This window comes from Carassius auratus, chromosome 16, assembly GCF_003368295.1.
Source record: "Carassius auratus strain Wakin chromosome 16, ASM336829v1, whole genome shotgun sequence".
NCBI classification, from domain to species: domain Eukaryota; kingdom Metazoa; phylum Chordata; class Actinopteri; order Cypriniformes; family Cyprinidae; genus Carassius; species Carassius auratus.
The window spans coordinates 11918547-11942396 of record NC_039258.1 but is presented as its reverse complement, the minus strand read 5'-3'; the positions used below and the strand labels follow the sequence as shown (position 1 = coordinate 11942396).

The window sequence follows — 23850 nt, the reverse complement described above, 5'->3', positions numbered from 1 at the left end:
CATCCTTTCTAATCATCCTACAAATTGCCCGCTTGATCCTATTCCATCTCATCTCCTTCCTGTACTGAACTAGCTGTGTTCAACCAAGTCTCTGCAGTTCTCACACAGAACAACCTCCTTGACAGCAACCAATCTGGTTTCAGAAGTGGACATTCAGCTTAGACTGCCTTGCTCTCAGTTGTTGAAGCCCTAAGACTGGCAAGAGCGGAATCCAAATCTTCAGTACTTATCCTGCTTGATCTGTCCGCTGCTTTTGACACAGTTAACCACCAGATCCTCCTATCAACCCTACTGGCAAAGGGAATCTCAGGAACCACACTTCAGTGGTTTGAGTCTTACCTACCAGACAGGTCCTTCAAAGTATCTTGGAGAGGTGAGGTGTCCAAGTCACAACATCTAACTACTGGGATGCCTCAAGCCTCAGTTCTTGGACCACTTCTCTTCTCTGTCTACATGGCATCATTAGGTTCTGTCATTCAGAAACATGGCTGTTCATACCACTGCTATGCTGATGACACTCAACTCTACCTCTCATTCCATCCTGATTATCCGACGGAAGCTACTCACATCTCACCTTGTCTAACAGACATTTCTTGCTGGAATTACCATCAACTTCAACTAAACCTTGCCAAGACAGAACTGCTTGTGGTTCCAGCAAACCCATCGTTTCATCACAATTTCACGGATCAAGTTAGGCACATCATCCATAACTCCTTTAAACACATCCAGAAACCTTGGAGTTATGATTGATGATCAGCTGATTTTCTCAGACCACATTGCTAAAACTGTCCAATTCTGCAGATTTGCTTTATTCAACATCAAGAAGATCAGACCCTTTCTTTCGGAACATGCTGCACAACTCCTTGTTCAAGCTCTTGTTCTGTCTAGGCTGGACTAATGCAATGCTCTCTTGGCAGGTCTTCCAGCCAGTTCTATCAAACCTTTACAATTAATCCAGAATGCAGCAGCAAGATCAATTTTTAATGAGCCAAAAAGAATACACGTCACACCTCTGTTTATCAATTTGCACTTGCAAATTTTCCTACAAAACTACCACTGGCTCTGCACCCATTTACCTAAAATGTATTACTTCAGACTCATGTGCCCTCTAGAAGCTTGCATTCTGCAAGTGAATGTCGCTTGATTAAGCCATCCCAAAGAAGCACAAAGTCACTTTTACTGACTTTTAAATAAAATGTTCTCTCCTGGTGGAATGTCCTCCCCGACTCAATCCGAGCAGCTGAGTCCTTAGCCATCTTCAAGAATCGGCTTAAAACCCATCTCTTCCATCTTTATTTGACTCTCTAACTTTAGCACTCACTATTCTAATTCTATTCTTTAAAAATAAATAAATAAATAAACAAATAATATATATATATATATTGTTTTTGATTGCTACCACTGTCCTCATTTGTAAGTCACTTTGGATAAAATTGTCTCCTAATTGAATAAATGTAAATGTAAATAAAGTAAAGACTGTATTCTTGTAGGCTGTAATTTTATGTGACAATAAATGTGTGTCTGTTTTTGAAAGCCTATAGACAAAATTAAGGATTCCCGTATTTCAGGGAACCATGGTTATGTTAGTAACCGAGTACATTCCCTTTCAATACTTCACTCGTACTGCGTCGAAGACGCTATGGGAACCCAGTTCATTCATGCCATGCTAAGAAGGGTGGATGACCAACGCAATCATACTTGACTTGTGATACCAAGATATGACAATAGCAGCTAGGAGCAGAATAAGCTCAATGAGGTTAAGTCTGGCCTAGCTTGATCATCTCGTATCTGTATCGCCTCAGTACCAAGGGGACCAAGCACATACGAGCAGAGTTTGAGTCTTGGGCAAAGAATGGCCTAGAGCATGCGATAGAGGAAAAAAAGGTGACTTTTACACAGAAAGTACCCTAGCATGAACGTCTATATTATAAAATCTAGCAAATGTGGACGGCAAGTTCCAACCAGATTTCCCCAAATTGCAATATATGTCCACAGGGGCACTCTATACATATTTAAATTTTTGGGGGGAATGCTTTGCACTTTCTTCTTTCTGGTCTCAGTTTGCTCATGATATATCATTCCTATTAGAAAAATAATGTGGTTTTGACTCCACATCTTTTTCTTATTTTTCTTTTCTTTTCTTTTTTAAATAATCTTTCAATATTGTCTCTGTCTCCGCAACAGAGAACGTCTCGGTTACGTATGGTATCCCTCGTTCCCTGAAGGAGGGAACGGAGACGCCACGTCGGTGACCAACGAATATGGGATATCGCTTCGATAGACCAATCTACTTCGAGTGTAAACTAAACGAGCCAATGCACATTGGCATGCAATTATTCTGAGGTCATGCTTACTCAAAGACTTCCCATTCACGGGGTCATGGTACGCAGCAATAGCGGCAACCTAGACTTTGAGGGTGGAGGGAGACAGCCTTTGCTCCAACCCTTGCTATAGAAAGGGTAGCATGACCACAATCGGGCATCTTCGGGGGTCTTCTCGGTGAGAAGAACACCACTCAACGAACAGGTTCCACTTCAAGGCATAGGCGTGTCTCGTAGACGGTGCTCTTGCCGAAGTGATGGTGTTCACTACCTCTTGGGGTAGGTCACCTAGAACCTCCGCGTCCCGTCCAGGGACCAAATATGGAGTTTCCAAAGGTTTGGACGTGGGTGGCAAATGGTGCCCCGTCTCTGAGTCAGTAAATCCCTCCTCAGAGGAACCGGCCAAGGAGGGGCTGTCGAGAGGAGCACTAGTTCGGGGAACCAGGTCCGAGTAGGCCAATATGGCGCTACTAGCAAGACTTGCTCCTCCCAGTCTTTGCACAATGTCTGTGCGAGAAGGCTCACTGGGGGAAACGCATACTTGCGTAGGACCCGCGGCCAGCTGTGTGCCAGTGCGTCCGTGCCGAGAGTTCCCTTGGTCAGGGAGTAGAAAACCTGGCAGTGAGAGGTCTCTGGAGCAGCAAACAGGTCTACCTGAGCGGCTCTGAACTGCCTCCAAATCAGCTGGACCGTCAGGGGATGGAGTCGCCATTCTCCCAGGAGCATTGCTCGAGACAGCTCGTCGGCTGTACAACTGAGCATGCCTGGAATGTGAACGGCACGAAGTGACCTCAGAACCTTCTGACTCCAAAGGAGGAGGAGGTGGCGGGCGAGTTGCAAGATGCGACGAGAGCACAGACCACCTTGTCGGTTGATGTACGCAACAGTCGCAGTGTTGTCCACTCGGACCAGCACATGCTTGCCTCGTAAGAGACCTTTGAGACGGTTCAAGGCAAGGTGTGTTGCTAACAACTCTAGGCAATTGATGTGCCACTGCAGCTGCGGGCCCGTCCAAACCCCTGAGGCTGCATGCCCGTTGTACGTGGCCCCCCAGCGGGTGGTGGAGGCATCCGTGTAAACCACAGCATGATGCAAGATCTGACCACGGAGTGAGGGTTTGGCAACAGGCCGGTATAACTTGGACCCGGTGAGTGCCGCGCTTCCACGCCCACCTCGGGACTTGGCCATAAAGCCAATGCTGGAGTGGTCTCATATGTAATAGTCGGTGTAAGTGCCGCCATGGCCACCATATGCCCCAGGAGCCTCTGAAAGAGTTTCAGTGGGACCGATGTCCTGATCTTGAACGTATTCAAGCAGGTTAGCACCGACCGCACACGTTCCTCTGTGAGGCGTGCTGTCTGTTCGACCGAATCCAACTCCATACCGAGAAAAGAGATCCTCTGCAACGGCGAGAGTTTGCTCTTTTCTCAGCTCGCACAACTGATCTCGAGACTGTGCTAGTACCAGCCAATCGTCTAAGTAGTTGAGAATGCAAAAACTCTGCTCTCTGAGAGGAACAAGAGCTGCCTCCATGACTTTCGTGAAGACACGGGGAGACCGGGACAGCCGGAAGGGCAGGACCTTGTACTGATATGCTAGTCCTTCGAACGCAAACCGCAGAAAAGGTCTGTGGCGCGGAAGTATGGACACATGAAAATACACGTCCTTCAGGTCGATCACTGCAAACCAATCTTGGGGACGGCTGCACCTGAAAATGCGTTTCTGTGTCAACATTTTGAACGGTAGCCGATGGAGGGCCCGATTCAAAACTCGCAGATCCAAGATCGGTCGTAAACCACCGCCTTTCTTGGGTACAATGAAGTACGGGCTGTAAGACTCCGTCCTCATATTGGCTGGAGGGACCGACTCTATCGCGTCCTTCGCCAGTTGGACTGCGATCTCTTCCCACAAGACAAGGGCATCGGACGCTTTCACTGTAGTGACACGGACACCGCAGAGCTTGGGGGGAAGCCGAGCGATCTGAATCGCATAGCCGAGGCTGATGGCTTGCAGAAGCCAGCGAGACGGGCTGGGTAGCGCTGACCAGCAGAGGCTGGTTTGCAGATCCGAGATAGTCATATTCCCGCAGTGAGAACATGACTCATCCACGAAAGCCACCTCAGCGTGCTTGACGCCCAGAAACGTGAGGCAGCGATCGTGACCATCACCCATTGCCAGGTAACGACCGCACCCAGAAACGCACGGGTGAAACGACATCCTTATAAGGACGATCCATCATCTTTACAAAGACGCACCCGTGAAGCTCTTTTAGCGAAAAGCTGGTATGCATTCCACCTGCTGCCCTCTTATACTCACGCAGTGATCAGCGGCAGCTGGATGCAATAATTGCATGCCAATGTGCATTGGCTCGTTTAGTTTACACTCGAAGTAGATTGGTCTATCGAATCGATATCCCATATTCGTCGGTCACCGACGTGGCGTCGAGAGTGACCGACTGAAAGGGTAACATACTTTTATCTGCTCTTACTGCTGCAAAAAAATGTTAGTTATTTGCTGGGTTCCTTCCCATTCAATGACCAGACGTGTATGGGGCTTATCTTTGCTTGACATTGTTTCTATGGAACTATCTACAGCTCGTATTCATGGACCAAAGACAAAAACCTTGAAAACCTGCAGTGCTATTTTGGACATTGTTAAATCTTTTGTATCTTCTTTTTGATTTATAATTTATTTGCATGAAGACCATTAAATTAAGACAAACAACTGAAAAAAAAAAAAAATGAAACTAAAGGGGTACCTTGATTGTCAAAAAGTGACACCAGGGTGTCCTGACTAAGCGTCAATATATGACGAATTGGGAGTGAGACTGTGTTGGTACTTAAGTACTTAATTGCAATTTTACCTCTTGCACCTCTTAAGTTCAGATTGCATTTAATATAAAATTGAACTATAATACAGTTTAATTTAAATATAAACATGCAATTAAATGTATCACTTCAATTTATTTTTATTTTATAGTAAGTATACTGAAGTGTACTTCTTTTTCACAAGTATACCGAATTCCCCAAACAATAGCAGACATATGTGTTTCTTCCAAAAAGATGTCAATATAAGTAAACAAGAATCTAGTTATCTGAAGTGTCAATTTTGCCTGACAAAGACCTTAGGCTCAAAATGCTGTGTTTATGTTTTAATAAATTAATATTTGGGAACAGCAGATGCAGTGTGCCAATTCTTGTTGACTTATAGCGAAGTACTTCATATGATTGAGCACTCGTCTATGTGCACATATTATATAAATATTCTTCCAAAAAGAACAAATAGCAATGTAATGTAATGTACATTGTGTTAAATTAATGATTGGGTTTTGCTAAAACAGTGTTAAAATTATATTGCTAATTATCACTAGATTCCATTGGTACTTACCAAGAAATGGCCAATGAAGCAAATGAACAGAATCACAGACAGAATTAAGAAAGACATTCCAAATGAAATTCCCAATATTGCAGTTCTGAAATAGACAGAAAGGACATGGTGTCTTAAATCACAAAGGGAAGAAAGTGATAAAAGGTGTTCTTGATCAAAAATTTATCCTGGCATCTCCAACTCTTATTTAACATATTCATTGTGACAGCTCCAGTTCATTAAAGTGAAGATTATAAATAAAGACCTTTTGTAACAGAGAAAAACTTAAGTCAGTAGAAATTAAGAATTATATGGTAAACAAAATATTTATATGCATTTGGATACAGATTGCATTCTTTAAACCCTTCTATGAAATTTCGTGTGTTGTCATGCATTGTGAAACAGGTGCAGAATATGAACAAACTTACTTTGGCAGAACCAGGATCTGAACAATGAAAATGCAGAAGAATATCAAGCAGGCACAGGTGACATAATATTTGAAGGCTGGCAGGGTCGTTGCTCTATACTGCAGTGAAAGGATACACTTTTCTCATACAGAATCTAACAATTTGGTATTTTTTAGTCTAGTTGACTGATTTGTTTCATTCTATATTATCGTGGATGACAACAAATAGGTATGTTTCAGTTACTGATATGGTGATGTATTATTAAAAAACTATAAATGACTCTAGATCAAATTAACATAAGCTTACAAAGTATCAGTGCTTACCTCTTTTTCCAGTGTTTTATTGTGAAAAAACAACGATATTCTCTGAATGTCCTCCGATTTGAGCCATTGTCTATGGAAATAAAAATACACGTATAGATAAAACCAACCAACAAAGAACTGGAACACTAAACATCATGGGCAAATGAAGCAGAGATATGAGATGACCTACTTTTGAGAATTGATGCCATCAAAAGTTCGAATCATCCTCTCATTGAGTTCCTCCTCAAAACGCTTCTTCTGAGATTTTGTTCTGAGGAGGACATTGACATATTAATTACTTTGTCTTTGTCATGCATTAATAAGCATAAAATATATTTACCATTTAAATTAATTATATAAATCTATAATTGTACTGTATGCATTTAAATACCGTATTTTTCGGACTATAAGTCGCACTTGAATATAAGTCGCATCAGTCCAAAAATACGTCATGACGAGGAAAAAAACATATATAAGTCGCACCTACGGAAGTTCTAAGCGGCCATGCATTATAATATTTTTTCTTTTTGTTTTCTCGTTATAACGACTTAATTTTCTCGTTATCTCGACATAACGAAGTTCGTTTTCTCGTTATAACGACTTAGTTTTCTCTAAGAAGTTACAAAACTGCGCCAGCAGGTGGCACTATAGAACTGAATATAACTGATGGGGTGTTGTATACTATCCACTTTACTGTACGCGGACCTTCCTCGTGATCACTACAGTTTGTGCAGTCTTGTTCATTACTGACATCTAATTAATTCATAAATGTTAAATGCTTGAATCAATATGAATATTTTGTGTATTAAGGTCCTGCTAGATGCATGAGTTTCACCAACGCGTTCTGTGTCATAAAATAACTGCTTATCAAAACCAATGTTGACATCACTGTATTCTATTTATCTACAGTAGGACGGGATTTAACGATGTAGCTGATGTGCTTCTTTTCCTTATTACTAATCTTTATTGTTAACCATATTGATGAGAAATGTGATGTATATGTAAAATCCATAGGCTAATTTAATTCAGTTTTGTCCTATAATGTTGTAATCATTTTTTTTCTACACACACACATACACTACACGTAGGCTACACATGAACGCTCTTTTCAAACAGAAGCTTGTAACACACATGATATCTGCCACATCATATAATGACTACTACAAATGACAAATTATATATAATTTTATCTAAAATAAAGGGAAAATTAAAAGAGAGTTTAATACAAGCAGCTCTAATGGCGCAGTGTTGCCATTTAAACATGTTAATTACAAAAACAAAACGTTCGTTGTACTGTCTCTGGAAAAATCAACAGTGATTGATCAGCCTTTATTTATGTACAGTACTGTAGACATTATTACATAGGCGAAGCAAAATTTGCTGAAATATAGGCTACAGTAAGAGCGCCTGCATGGTTGTCCATCAGATGCCTGTCAAAGTTGAGTTTGTTACTATAGCAACAGTAAAACTGTCATGTCGTTATAACAAGAAAACAAACTTTCGTTATGTCAAGATAACGAGAAAAATAAGTCGTTATAACGAGAAAACGAACTTTCGTTATGTCGAGATAACGAGAAAATTAAGTCGTTATAACGAGAAAACAAAAAGGAAAAAAAATTATAATGCATGGCCGCTTAGAACTTCCGTACGCACCAGACTATAACTCGCATTTATTTAGAACCAAGAACCAAGATAAAACATTACCGTCTACAGCCGCGAGAGGGCGCTATATGTTGCTCAGTGTAGACTACAGGAGCACTGAGGAGCATCTTTGGCAGCATAGAGCACCCTCTCGCGGCTGTAGACGGTAATGTTTTCTGTTAGTTCATTTCTCTTGGTTCATGTCCAGGGGCAGACTGGCCATCGGGAGCACCGGGACATTTCCCGGTGGCCTGACGGTCATTCTGGCCTGCTGGCTGCTGCTGTGCAGTCGATCAGGCTGACGTGCAATAGGCTGTTATGCAACTGCGAATTAATTGACGGTCTTATGAATCTACGAATCAGGCGATCGCAGAGTGAAAATGACACCACCACATGACCAAACATCAGCGAAGCACTACCTAATTGGCTGTATCCAGAGGCAGGCTTTATCTTAGAAAATCGCCCAAAAAAATGAATCCAGGAGCGTGAAAGCAAAGGAGGAGCAGAGACGGAACGAATAAAGAGGAGAAAAGCCCTGGCCACAGACGCAGCAAGTTGCTGCAAAATCCCAGCCATGTTCGCCAGTAAGGGAGCAGGTCGGTCATAATTACATTTATATTTACTAGATGGGACGGTTCTCTGAAAAAACCGAACCGTTAAGTTCACCACACACGGTTCGGCACGTGCTGGGACCACTGTTCAACTTAAATCTGACAAAGCATCTGTAATATGGTTTACTATGAATAACACGTAAAACAAACAGGGTTAAAATAATATATGTTTCTGTTGATTCATGCGCATTCTGGATTCCCAGATATTACAACAACAGCGATGAAAAATGCCTCTACTAATCATTCACTCTTGTTCAATACTAATACGAACACTGTATCAGTGCATTCTCTTAAAGTGACAGTCTTTATATTAATCGAACAGCAACAACAACAAAAAAACACTCATTGCTCTTGATTAAAAAGCTTTTTTTTTTACGTTAATAAAGAATAATCTTTAATTTATAGTCCAAAATGCAATGCTGTTTTACATTTGATTACTTTAATTTCTGTACCTTATCTCTAATGCAAGACCTACCTAAAAAATAAATATATACTCTTAATAATATGATATATTTTTGAAAGTATATCGTTTTTCTATAAACATAGAACATACAACAGTACCGAAACCCTGACTCTAAAACCGTGAAACAAACCGAACTGTGAAAAAGTTGAACTGTTCCACCCTAATATTTACATAATCATTTGGCAGATGGACGCTTTCATTCAAAGCGACTTACAATAGATAAAATCTATAAAAAAAAAAAAAAATAATAAAAAAAAAATATATATATATATATATATATATATATATATATATATATATATATATATTCTAGGACTATGATCATTGGGACATACAATTGATGGCTGCATAATTAATATAAATTATTGAAAGTGCTTATTTCATATTGCAGAGAAACTCAATGAGTGAGAGAGAGGGAGATTAAGGGAAAGATGATAGAGACAATGAATGCCTTGATACTTTTTGATACTTCATTTGATTATTTTGCCCGTCCACAGTCTAAGAATTTTGATTTTTTTTTTTTTTTTTTTTAAGTATAACCCAATTCAAACAACTGAAAGAGGCAAAAAGTTTAGCAGTCTGGTGGACACATGAATTGGATGATAGTGACTGCAACAACAGAGGTGGCCTGGGATGAGTCAAATTCCCGGCCTGATTTACTGTCCCAGTCCGCTACTGTTCATGTCAAATTAATTTTGAAAAATAAGTCGCACCTGACTATAAGTCGCATATATATATGTGTGTATAAATATACAGAAGTTTAATCCACCTTTCTGAACGCCTCTGAAAGTGGTACTGGCCCATGGGGACATCCTGTAAATAAATAAAAAAAGAGTATGTGGTGAGTAATTTTTAGCAGTAGGGACATCTTAAACAAATAAAAGCCACAAGAACGAAAGTTGTTTACATATGTTTTTGTAAAAAAAAAAAAAAAATACATACATACATGTATTGACAGCTATAGAATGGAAACACATGTACATGACATATATATATATATATATATATATATATATATATATATATATAGACATGTTTTTATTTATTTTCGGGCATTAAGCAGTTTAACTATAAAATCTCCATTCTAAAATCTAGGCCCTGAAGGGAAAGAAGAAGAAGAAGAAGAAGAAGAAGAAGAAGAAGAAAAGGAGGACTGTTGAGAACTGCTATTGTTTATTGTAGAGTTTATAGTGTCTCATAGGCAAGCTCACAGAAGTGTTGATTTTTCCATTCTCATTGGTCATGCTGTCTCTGTGGTGAAGATTGGCGAAAGGCTTGGCTGCACCCCATGACTCCAGGTATCTGGTCATCCTCACTGAAGCTCTCATTTTAGTCCCATACATGGTGGGTCTGGGTCTGTAGTGGTGCTGAGGACTTTTTCTCTCTGCCTGAAAAAAACAGACCACAGTATAGACAAACTTCACTAAACACACTGAGCTACATTTAGTAAGTGCCTTGGATAGCTTTACAACATGAAACATATTGCCACAGGATTTTTGTAATGACAGCATCATCAGCAGTGACAATGGCTAGGTTTTGAAAGAAAGCTTTAGACTTGAAGGAAATAAAAGTGACTATTAATTTGTTCTTCATACCTTTGGGTTGATCACTAAGTAGGTTACAACTTCATGCTCTTTAAGATAAGGATCACGCTCCTGTCCATCTCCATCTTCAACCTTATATGCCTCATTCAAGTGCTCAAGAGTCACTGAGGTGATGTGGACTCGTCTATTCATCAAGAACTTGCAATTACTATTGTTTTTCTGACCAGATTTTCAACAGTTTCACATCTTCTACAAACTGAAAATGCATGTTATAATTATGAATAGCTTTAATTAAAAATTAAACAAACAATAAAATAAAACCACCACAATGGCTTACCCAGGTACACCACCTGCTTCCATGTGATTGGCTAAAGTCACATCATGTGACCAGACATCATATTGCCATTTCTGGAGGCCAATCACACCACAGAGAACATTTCCAGAGTGAACACCAACTCGCATATTAATGTCCACTCCTGTGGCGTCTCGCACTTTCCTATACAGAAAATGAAGAAGGAAAAACAACACACGCCATCAGACACCAGAGCATTGATTTAACCTTATACCATAACACAATTAGAAACACATTGAGACAAGAGACATGGCTTTGGCCTTTTAAAAGGCATGACCTTTTGAAAGTTGATTTTGTGACTCCAATTCACAATTTGAAAGAGATGCACCAAAAGTGGTCAGCATGACTCTGTTGTAAATTAATCATTTACTCATCCAGTGTACCAAACCTGTGAATTTCTTTCTTCTTTAGAGCATAAAATAAGATGCTTAACAACATGTCCTAGCTGCTTTTTTCCATACAGCTATCTGAGTAGGACCTTAGGATTTCAAGTTATAAATAATCAACATAGATCAACAAAATTGAGCCTTGTGTTTCTAATGTTATATTACATGTCTTCTGAAGCCATACAATTGCATCATGTGGAGAATATAAAAATTTGCATTAACTTATAGCTCTTAAATATTTCTTTAGCACATTCTAAACTGTAATTTTGCAGACCATGATCAATATGATTTTGTTATTTATTCAGAAATGTTCTCAGCCGTTATAACATTATTTAAAATGTCCTTTTGGTTTCCACAGAAGAAAATAAAAGGGTTTAGAAAAACATGAGAAATGAAAAATTAACAACAAATAAAATTTTGGTGTGAATTATTAATTTTATTAAAGGTGCTGATCTGTAAAACATTGATTTGCACTTGGTTTAAAAATGAAAACTCAAGTATTTCTACACTCTGGAAATAAGTACTTAAAAACTACAATATAGCATTTTTATAGAATAATCATAAAATGTACTTTTTATGGTTGATAATAAGTTATTCTAAATCTGTGTTTCCAACAAGTTTTCCTGCAATCTTTAAACGGGAAATCACAGCATATTTTCCAACACCACAATTTGCCAGCAACTACTAATAGAGAGATTTCATTCTTCCAGGTTTCTGCAGAACAGATAGAGATAAGAAAAAGACAGCTCTCTCGTCTAGACTCAGCACCAGTCATTTTCCACAGTCTGACCTCTGAGGCCACTAACTCATTATCAGGATGGTCAGGTATCATGTCCTTCACAGCAGCGCTGGGCTGAGACCAATCAGCCCCTCTGCATGGAGGATTATAGGACTGGAATAGAAGCTTTGCTGCTGGACTGACACTGCCTAAATTCTATCATAGAAATTACACAGTTTGCTTAAATCCTGGTCTGTTTATTGTATAATAAAATGCTTTTAATTTGATTCAAATTGAAGTTACATGTAAATATAAACAGAATGATGATTTCAATTATTTATGTTCTAATATCCTGTTTTAATTTGAAATAAAGCCAGATGTTCACAATGCTGTTCTTTAGAGACAAAGTGTGAACAGGTCCAGAGGTGTTCAAGCTAATCACAGGCAAAGAATGTTTCAGCTAAGATATAAAGGAAACAACAGATATACAAGCTCTTTGTAAATGTACAGTTTGACAGATGTTTTGACTGGTGGGTCTCATTTGATTTTGCAGCAGAACCCATATTGTAGACCTTAAGTACCAGACTAGTTTATTGGAGTATTTAGTAGTAGTAGGTCAAATTAAAATTTAAAACACCAGCTGAGAACCACTGATAGCAGACATGTGTGGCTGAACTTACTTAATAGCTTCGCACATGTCAAGACCCATCTTCACACAGTTTTTGGCATGATTTGGCAAGGACTCTGGGAGGCCAGATACACAGTAATAACAGTCCCCTAAAATTTTTATTCTCATACATTCATTTTCCTGAAACACACAGAAACAAACATGTATGTCATCAACCAGAAAAAAAAGAAAAGAAAAAAAAAGTATAAAAAATTATAAAAAATATATATATTATATATTATATAATAATAATAATAATAATAATAATAATATATATATATATATATATATATATATATATATATATATATATATATATATATATATATATATATATATAATATGTTTTAAATTATCTGCAACATTTGAGTTGAGTTTTTTTATATGTGCTATATTTTCCAAACCAGAAGGTTTGTATCAATAAAGTACTTGTCACTGGACTAGGAGATCCAGCTTACCTTGGCAATTTGGTCAAATTTGCCAAATAGCTCATTTAACATATGGACCAGCTCTCCAGGTGAGCAATCGCTGGCCAAGCGGGTAAATCCAACGATGTCAGCATACAAAATACTGTAAGAGAACATACATTTGTATGGGTGACTAAGGATTGGAAAAAAAAGACATCCGTATTTATTTAGATTAACTATTTAATGCATCTGACACTGCTTAATTGCTTCGGACTTATTATATTTATCATACAGTAGAACAATACAATAATGCTAATTGCAATGTTCCCCTCAGACCATAACAAAATGAACCACCACAAGAAAAGCACCCTCAGAATATTGTGTTTCTCAAGATCTCTGCATGTCTGAACGTGTGACACTTCATGTGACATAATTATTTTGTATTCTTTTAAATCCCTGACCTTTTCATTTCTGTGCATTACAGGCATAGATAAAATTTCCTGCTAATGCTGCTGTCTCACAGGGAATTAAAGCATAAGTAACAAGCAATAATTTTAGCACTACAAAATATTAAGTTAAATGAGAAAGTACTTTAAAAACTGTGAGACAGTGGAACTTGACGGACACGGTTACTTTATTGGAAATAATAATAATAATAATAATAATAATAATAATAATATCTTAGGCGGCTAAATTGGTTTAGTAACAAACAGTCCAATTGAGAGAAATACAACACATTGTCTCAAAAGAGCTCAGAAGTACATATATTTTTTATTACCCCACCCCCCAAAGCCCCAATCTCCCCCTGCCACCCATGTGGTGAAAATTCTTATTTTCTATTTATATAATCAACACACCTGACATTGGTGTGACGCTGTACATATAAATTATGGAAGTTGTTGGTGTTTTCCACCTGACCAAACTTTGGCCCCTGTAGTCTCTGTATGATTTCAGCTTTCATCACTCGGGCAATGTGAGCAGGAAGCAGAGACAGCAACAGACGTTCCTGTAGCAAAAACACACCACAACAAGGAATGAGAGATAATGTGAGATAATTATATCTCACATGCACACTTGTCTGGCTTGTCTCTTATGTGCATTAGAGATTTGAGTCTGATACAAAAGTTTCTGTTACCTAAAAGAACAGCACACACAGTCTTCTGAACAAAAAAAAATGCAAAGAAATAAGTGAAGAAACGCTCTGGAGAGCATCCAAAGGCACCATATAGACGTGTTTCCAATATGAAGGCTATTCTAAAGGGTATGTTACTTTATTATGACCCCTAAGAATGTTTTAGTTAATAGGTTTTGTAAATAAATAAATATATTAACCAATTATGATTTTGCCATAGGGTCAGCTACCTACACTGTACAACATTATAACCCTCAATTGTCACCTTAAAGAGCAATTTTTACTTGATTTTACCCATAAAAATAAGTTTTGTTGGTATCATTACATTAGTTTGATTCAGGGATACTAAATAGTATTATTGGATTTGAATACAACCAGTTACAATTTAGATTAGCCATTTTTAGGTTATAGTTTTCATTGGTTTTATGACTTTTGGAACTTGGATGTTTGTCTGGTGAATACAACATATCTATAATAAATGGGAAACACTATAACTTTTAAAACCCCACATTAAAAATTTATATTAAGCAAGACCATTACTGCAGGTGGTCAATCTGCATTTAAACATCACAGAAAATCCTGCTGCACATTAGTTCTGCTATATTAACCTTTCTTTACTGGAGCTCTTTCAGCAAATTATACCTTAGCTCACATTTTTCACAGGAGATGTGAAAATCCGTGAGTCTAAGGCTTCTGTAATGTGATATTCTTCTGTGATTGATGAGATTGGGTTAAAGTGGACTTTTGTGAAAAGGTAAAACTGAGATTACTGCATTAATTTAAACTTTATAAGATTTCCTTACAAGGCATAAAGTGTGAATGAATTTAATTAGATCTAACAGGGATAGTCTGGAGGCTCATTATTAAAGCTTATGAAAGCTTGAACTCTGTACTACATGCAAGAGAAGGTTAAATGTCCAGTAGGTCTGGTACATTTCCTCTATTCAACCATAATGAACTTATAAAAATCATTTTACAATAATGATAATTTTATTAGCATTTATTTAAGCTGTAACAAATGCATCATCCTTTTTTTGACTAATACATTTGCTATTAGATGAATGTAGTATCTACTTCAATAATAACAACAGCAGAAAACTGTGTAATGTTGCAGTGGTTGCTGAGACCACTGAGCTGTAGAATACACAATTCATTACCCATAGCCTGAGAGGATATTCTTAAGAGGTTAATCCAGAAGAGACCAGAGAGGCAATGTTTGACCTCTCGCAGAGCATATAGTCTGATGGAAGACAGCCAATATGCCAGCAGCAGCCGTCAGACTTCACAGAGACAGCAGTGGGCTTCAGTCCCACCATCTGCCTTTGTTGCCCTATCCAAACTGGGAGCTAAGAACCAGCATCACAGAAATGTCCTGATTTCAACTCATTAGCAACTGGGCAGAGAATAGGACAGTGTTTTGCATTATCTCAAAAGGGACAACTTCATGTCAAACCTATGGAAAAGTAATAATGGCCTAGAGACGGCAACAAATAAAAATATAGCTGCAAGCAGCGATGTCGGGCTCAAGCCATCAGTGCAACGCCAACCCGGTGGCATCGCGAAAACTGTAACCCTCTGACAATCAAGTTTTAAGGGATACGGCAGTTAAAGGGTTAATCTGACCAATCTAGACTTTGAAATCACATACACAGAACAATATATATAACTTTAGTAACACTTTATTTTAATATTTATAAAGAAATGTATTAGGTGTGCACTGTAGCTGACACCTATATGAACACATTACAATTGTTTTGTGACTGCAAGTCTTTTTTCTCAAATGCTATTGAGCTTCAAATTTGCATTTGAGCCCATGTGAAAAAGTAGCATAATTTACATATGACTTACAGTTTGTTGTAATAAATATCAAACATTCAAATTAATTGTGCATTATAGCTGTCACCTAGATGAACAATTACAGTTGTTTTTATGACTGTTAGTCATTCTCTTTAAATGCTACTGACGTTAGAAAAGTGTATAACAATATCACATGTAACTTTAGAGACGGTCCATAAATTTCTAAAGTTTTCTTTTTCTCTTTGCCGGATTGCTGATGTCCTTTACTCGGGCATAGATGTCCATCCATCAATTACGAACATTCAGCCGCAAACATGAGGTGTGAGCGGTCGCGAGCGCGGATGGGAGAATGGCGCATGTTTGTTTTTGTTTTTTTTGTTTTTTTTTGAGCAACTGGGATGGTGCCTCCTCTGGGAGTTGGTGCCCTACGAAGACTGCATACTCTGCATATAGGGAGCGGCGGTACTATCTGGAAGATATATTCCTCAAACCATCGTACAAGAAGAGGTGATGCTAGTCCTTCAAGAATCGCTCAAAACCTATTCAAGTGTACAGTTTCCTTTTATTGCATCTTGAAATAAGTATTTCTGAATTCTGAATCAAACTGGGTTGTGTTTATTTATTTATTTTATAAGACAACTGAGACTTTAATCTCCTTTGTAATATATGTGATTTTAAACCAAGAACAACGTATTTATAGATGTATTACTGCTTAATAATGACTATTATTAAGGGAAAAGGCTTTATAATCATGAACTATTTACTAATGCTTAGCTAATGAGTGCAGTTATTATAAAGTGTTACAAATGCATTTACTAATGTTAACAAATTAGACATTATTTTACAGTGTTACCAAATCCTTTAATAATTTATTAGTGTTTTGTAATGATTTGAATGACCTATAAGCATTTGTGAAATAGTTTTGCTTGGATTGCAGCTTAATCTGTCAGTTGAAGAGTTTTACTGTTACATCCATGAGATTAATACATGTCATGTCACGTCACATGAGTTTGAAATTATTATTTGCAGCACAAATAAGGATTCTTAGGATGTTTTTAAATCCATAAAACTGTCAGAAAAGGATAAGGCCTAAAAGATTTCTTAACCTGTAATGAAAGGGCAAAAACACCACCATTAGCAACAACAAAAACAATAACAATTTAAAATACAGATTTTTTTCCTGATTATTAAAGGGATGATTAGGTCTCTCTCTCTCTCTCTCTCTCTCTCTCTCTCCCAGACAGCCCGTCCCAACAATCCACACACACTGTCAGTCACCAAAAATTCACAGTCACCAACCCCCTCACACTCCCCCTCCCTCTCCCCCTCCCTTCCCTCACACAGACAGAGTGGCCAGAGTGAGATCATGTCAGTTGAGAAGTCTGACAGTTTTTTTTTAATTTTCTGTTATCCATACAGTGTTGTAAAGTCATGAAACTATGCATGTTTCCTCAGAATGATTTGATCTCTGTATGAAAAAATGCTTTGAAGTGTTTGGAAGCTGCAATTTAAACATACAAGACAATTAATGTTTCCCTTTTACTGTCATTTCAAAAAATCACCACAACAAAACCGTTCAAGCTAACCAAATTCCGTTCACAATTTATGTTCCTCAATGTTTTTTCTTCATGTAGACAAAGTTTGGTGTGTATAGTGTACTTCCCCTGTGAGAAGTAGCCTATTCATTAATTCACAAAATAATTTTCCCAAAAAAACATATTCAAATTAAAATAGCGGACTTCCTGTTGGTTGTAGCTTATGACTGTGAATTAGAAAGTTGTCCATCTTGATAAGAACAATTTATGTACGGAGTTTGGTGTCTGTAGCTAAAACTAACCCCCCCCCCCCCCACTTTTGACAAAAGATTGCGCTATAGAGTGCCTTTTCCACGCCCTTTTAACAGCTTTTTCCATTGTATGTGTTATGAGTTTCCTGTAAATCTGAGGTTGTTATCTGCCTCAAAATCACCATAACAGAATATTCAAGTTTGACACGTTACCATGGCAACACTATATTAGATATCAATATCCCCACAACAGGTATACATCGGCTGTGTGTTGTCATTGTTCTGATGAAGTTTGAAGCAAATCGAGTAAAAATAAGATGCTGAATTCAAAGCATTTTAAAAATGACTCACTTCCTGCTGCCAGTTGGTGGCACTATAGCTTTGACTTCTAATAGTCACATATATGCGATCGGCATCATACATTGAATAATCTGATGAAGTTTGATTAAAATCAAGACATGTATGTGGATGGTATTAGACACTTCCTGTTTCTCAATTCTCGCCATAATTTGAATGCCTCGCCACGAGCAAACCGTTTGAGATATCAAAAATCCCCTGCCAATTTTTCATCCTCAATGTCTTGAGATCATATTGACCGAGTTTGGTGGCAATCGAGTAAAAAACCTATGACAAGTATATCAAATTCCAGAGCATGCGCTTTTTACATAACTCTAAATAGCTGACTTCCTGTTGGGCGGAGCCTATGACATGCAATACGCAAGTTGTTCGGCACGATGAGATCTATATGTGTACTGAGTTTCATATTAATACGTGTAAGTATATGTGAGCCATACATCAACTATTCTGACTGTGTTCCAGGGGGCGTCGTAGAGCCCCTGTGCCACGCCCGGGTCCCAGCCTCTGCAGGCTCCTTAAGGCCACAGATTCCAAAGTGTGTGCAAATTTTCAAGAGTTTTTGAGTATGTTAAGGACCCCAAAAGCCCCCACAACTTTGACGACAAATATGAATAATAAACCCCAAATAGCCAACTTCCTGTTGGGCGGAGCCTATGATATGCAATACGAAAGTTGTTTGTATTGATGAGTTCTATATTTGTACCAAGTTTCGTACGTCTACGTGCAAGTATGTATGATATATGGCCCTCCATATTTCAGGGGGCGCTGTAGAGCCTAATAATAAAAATAATAAATAATAATAAATATAGCTGCAAGCAGCGATGGCGGGCTCAAGCCACCAATGCCATCGCCACCCCGGTGGCATCAGGTAAACTGTGCCCAGCGGGCACATTCATTCACACTATCCCTCTGGCAGTGAGGTTTTAAATGATATGGCAGTTAAAGGGTTAATCCGAATCATCTAGACTTTAAAATCACATTCACAGAACAATATATATATATAACTTGAGTAACATTTTACAATAAGATTTCATTTATAAACATTATGTTAACATGAACAAAATGTATATAGCATTCATTCATGTCAGTTAATATTCCAAACTTAAACATTAAAACATAGTTTTATTGTGATTTTTTTCCAAGCACATTTTACCAATTCCAAACCATATCAATCTTAATAACTACCATTATTTTTTATTTAATCATTTATGAGTTCTATACAATAGTCCATGAAAGCTGGAAGTGAAAAACTCCTTATATTCACGTGTGCAGAATTATTAGGCATGTTTTCTTTTACAGATGAAATGCGCTAAAAAAGAGTTTTAACTCAAACTGTAAAGCCCATGAGAAATATCAAACACAAATGCAATACAGAAATGGATAAGTTAAGACTTGACCATTGTACAAAAAATGCTGACTGGGTCATGAGGTCAGAAAAGAAGAAGAAAAAAACAGGTCAAGAAGAATTGCAAAATAATTAGGAATTAATGTGAAGATTAATTTTTAGTAAATTCTGCAAGACAGACTTTCAGGAAAGGAGGTGAAATAAAAATGAGCTCCTAAATCTTAATCCCAGATTCTGGAAGATATATTCCTCAAACCATCGGACAAGAGGAGGTGGTGCTGGTCCTTCACAGGTCACTCTAATCGGTTCATAAAGCCTATATATAAAGTCCTAATATATAGTATTTTACAATACTTCATGGTATTCTAATTAAATAATTTTTTGGAATCTTAGATCTCTCAGAACCTGACACATTGTAATTCTGAGACTCCAGGAAAGTGGCAGTTCTGTAAAATGTTGGCGCTGGAGACTAAATGCTCCCTGATAGTTTCACACCTAATTCACTTAACACACACACAAACACACACACACACAGACACACATTACCCACAGTGACAGAGTGACATCAGATGTATGATAGTTTTTTAATTTTCTATCATCCATATAGTGTTGTATAGTCATGAAACTATGCATATTTCCTCAGAATGACTTGTCTTCTATGTGTACATTTTTTTTTAAGTGTTTAGAAGCTGCACTTTTAAAAAATAAAAGACATTTACTGGTTACTTTTTTACTGTTATTTCAAAAAATCAACACGACAAAACCATTCAAGCTATCCAATATTCATTCGCACCTGTTCTGTAAGATACATTCTTTAAACAGTGTTAAAAGAGGATGTGGTGCTGAACCTTCAAGAGTCACTCAAAACTTATCTGTCCATAAAGCCTATTAAGAATAATTCTTAATATACAGTTCACAATACTTCTGCTTGTTATTCTAATTAAGTAAGGGTCATTTTATCATTAAAATACATAAAATTCATATTATTTTTCTTTGAAAGATTTCTATAAATGATTTAAATTATACTTGTTTCTACAATAATTATTTAAAAGTAATCCTATAGCTCCATCTGGTGGGCATTATTGGTACTAAGAATTGCAAGCTTGATTTATAAGTTATGATAGTTTTAATTTTATGCTGGCTCTTGAAAATGATAAAGCTATGAAACATACTGTGCTTCCTTCAAATGATGACTTCTACGTATATAAAAAATTATGAAGAGTTGGAATGAAAAATGTTAAAGATATAGTAAAATAACTATTTTTTTTTTTTATGTTACTTTAATAAATCGCTAAGGCTACACCATTTAAGGTATCCTAAACCCATTCGCAATTTAACATCTTCAGTATATTGGCTTGGTGTGAACTACTTTTGTCTTGGAGGAGTATGAATTCATTTACAAGCAGATTTTATCATAAATCCACAATAACATTTCTGAGTTCTTTATCAATCTGTGTTGTTGTTTGTTTATTTTTATTTTTATTTTTTTTCATAGGAAGATAAGTGACCCTTTACTCTCCTTTTTAATAAATGTGCTTATAAACCAAGAACAAGCTATTTATAGTTGTATTTATAAACTGCTTACTACTGACTATTAATATTGGGACAAGGCTTTATAAAGCATGAACTGACTATTTACTAATGAGTGCAGTTATTATAAAGTGTTATCAATGCATTTGCTAATGTTAACAAATTAGACATTATTTTGCAGTGTTATCAAACCCCTTAAATGATTTGTAAGTGTTTTGTAATGATTTTATTGACCTACAAGCATTTGTGAAATTTCTGCTTGCATTACAGCTTAGTCTTGATCTGTGAGCTGAACAGATTTACTGTTACATCCATGAGATTATGTAAATTCAAATAAATATCATGTCACAGGATGTCAGAGGTCAGTATCAAATTAATTTGAAATTATTATTTGCAGCACAAATACGGTTTTTTAGGATTTTTAAAAATCCCTAAAACTGGCAGAAAAGGATAAGGCCTAAGATTTCTATGTGAGTGGCTAAATTTATTTGTTTTTATAACTATAATGCATAAACTATGAAATTATACAAAATGCATAGAAAAGTAAAATTAGCCTACTGCAATCATTCTAAACAGCTTGAATAAAACCTGTTAATATTTATTATAGACCACTGTAACTGTGTATAATCTAACAAACAAGTTTATTATGAAAATAAAAGTTTGTACACCAGATAAATTGGACGATAAAGAAATTGCTAACAATAGTATAATAGAACATGTTTTAGGTTTTTAGGCGTTTAGATGCAGAAATGGACAAATCAAATGTAAAAAAAAATGAAATTGATTTAATTGAATATAGATTAAGTCTTGTTAGAGCAAAATAATAAATAAATACGTACACACATTAAAAAAGCAGCCAAGATGAATGAGTTTCATTTTTTATATAGATTAAAATTGAAGACAGAAGCAGCTGGTATATAAGGTCACTTAATATTAAAATCCAGTAGATCCACTTCAGATTTATTTCTCAACAGTTTATGTTCACGTGGCTGTTTTCGTTTATATTCGCTATTATGTATTTTGAAATAATCTTGTCCGTGATGTGTTCGTTCTTACGACGAAAGGCAGAATCCTGCAGCTTGAGAGGTATATGTTATTCTGCCAGTCGCGCTTTCAAATGGTCTTGCACACTTAAACGGGTCACAAACACCTGCATTTAGCTCTTGTTGTGTTATAATGAGTGTATTGTGTGCATTTATGGCAATAATTTATTTTAAAAGCTCTTAAACAAGAATAAATTTGTTTGTTTTGAACTTGTGACACTGTGCGCACTGATCGGAGGCAGTGATTTCAGATAGGCAGCCGCAAATATTTCATTTTCACACAAACAGTTCAAAAACATCTTAATTTGGCTCTTGGTGTGTTCTAATTGGTGAATTGTGTGATATTGCTGCAATACTTTATTTTTAATAGCTATAAAACAAGAATAAACTCATTTTTTTCTGAGCTCATCATTCCACACGCTCCTGCTCAGAGCGGTATTCATCTCTCGTGTTTCTCACTTATCACCACACATCAATTATTAATGAGCCCTGACCTGGTAATAATCATATATGTTGGTTTAGCTTGTCAGTGTGAATTAAATCTAAGTATTTATATGTATCTTAACCAGTGGTGTCAAAAGTACTGGCATTCATTACTCAAGTAGAAGTATAGATACTAGGGTTTAAAAAGACTTTTGTAGAAGTTGAAGTATCAACTCAAGCTTTTTACTCAAGTAAAAGTGTAAAAGTACTGGTTTAAAAAACTACTTAAAGTATAAAAGTAAAAGTAATGTAAGGGGAAAAAAATGCCATTAAGAACAAAAGCTTAGGCCGCACCACAGGGGCCTATTGTGTACTACCCCACCGCCTCAAAAAACATTTTTCTAAAGGCCATAGGCCATAATGACTATAATGTTCATGTTGAAAAATTTGGGATGCACTAGGCTTCCTGTTTCAGCCGCATATATAAAAATACAAAAATGGTGTGCACATCCCAAACATCCAATTAGGACACAGGTGCAAGACAACTAAATGATATAGACAAATAAAGAAGTGAAGTCTGAACACTGAAAACTACTGCTCCAGAGGAATTTAATTAAGCAACGTTTCGACCTTCAGGTCTTCCTCAGCCGCATATATGCCCATTTAAAATGAACGCACTTTAGTACAATGCAAATACATTAAAGGACTAGAGATATGATGACTAGTTGCCAATAAGTATTGTTATAGTGCAAAAAAGTCAAACTTCAGAGGCTTGTCATCAATAACTTTTAATGGAATGTTTATGTACATACATGATTAGCTGCAGGAATCTGCGAGGGCAATGGACAAGAACATTGGTGCAGGCTTAGTAACAATTACACTTGTATGGTGGTCTATTTACAGTAAACATTATAGTGCTGTCAAAATGAATGATTAATCCAAGTGATTGATCAAAAACTAAAACTGAAAAAGAAATCATAATCCTGATACTTTCTTGATTGATAGCTTCTTGTATTTGGTACATACGTCTGCTATGTCCAGTGTTCGGGGGGTAACGAGTTACAAAGTTGGTATAGCCTACTTATCACAACATTGTCAATCGCATCGTCAATCGAAAACGCTAATTTATTAAAACATCTCGCTACCGAACTACCTACAGTAGCTTAATTTGTGGAGGACGAAGAAAAAGCACTCATTTGGTAAATGAGCCAGTGAGAAATAATAACTTTTAAATAGGGTCCAGTGCCTTTTC

At 37.0% G+C, this 23850-nt stretch overlaps 1 protein-coding gene across 3 annotated transcripts in view; it reads right to left on the bottom strand.

The window, feature by feature from the left end:
* The window catches only part of adcy2a (adenylate cyclase 2a), a 157243-nt gene that overhangs the window by 26673 nt on the left and 106720 nt on the right, over positions 1-23850 (bottom strand). For all 3 annotated transcript variants that reach the window (XM_026284118.1, XM_026284119.1, XM_026284120.1), the window contains 11 exons: positions 14043-14191; positions 13237-13348; positions 12792-12919; positions 10993-11151; positions 10707-10839; positions 10323-10499; positions 9881-9924; positions 6587-6667; positions 6418-6487; positions 6116-6213; positions 5709-5793 (listed from right to left, as the gene is read on the bottom strand). In XM_026284118.1, the coding sequence (XP_026139903.1) occupies positions 5709-5793; positions 6116-6213; positions 6418-6487; positions 6587-6667; positions 9881-9924; positions 10323-10499; positions 10707-10839; positions 10993-11151; positions 12792-12919; positions 13237-13348; positions 14043-14191 (1236 nt within the window). The remainder of the gene's footprint in view (positions 1-5708; positions 5794-6115; positions 6214-6417; positions 6488-6586; positions 6668-9880; positions 9925-10322; positions 10500-10706; positions 10840-10992; positions 11152-12791; positions 12920-13236; positions 13349-14042; positions 14192-23850) is intronic.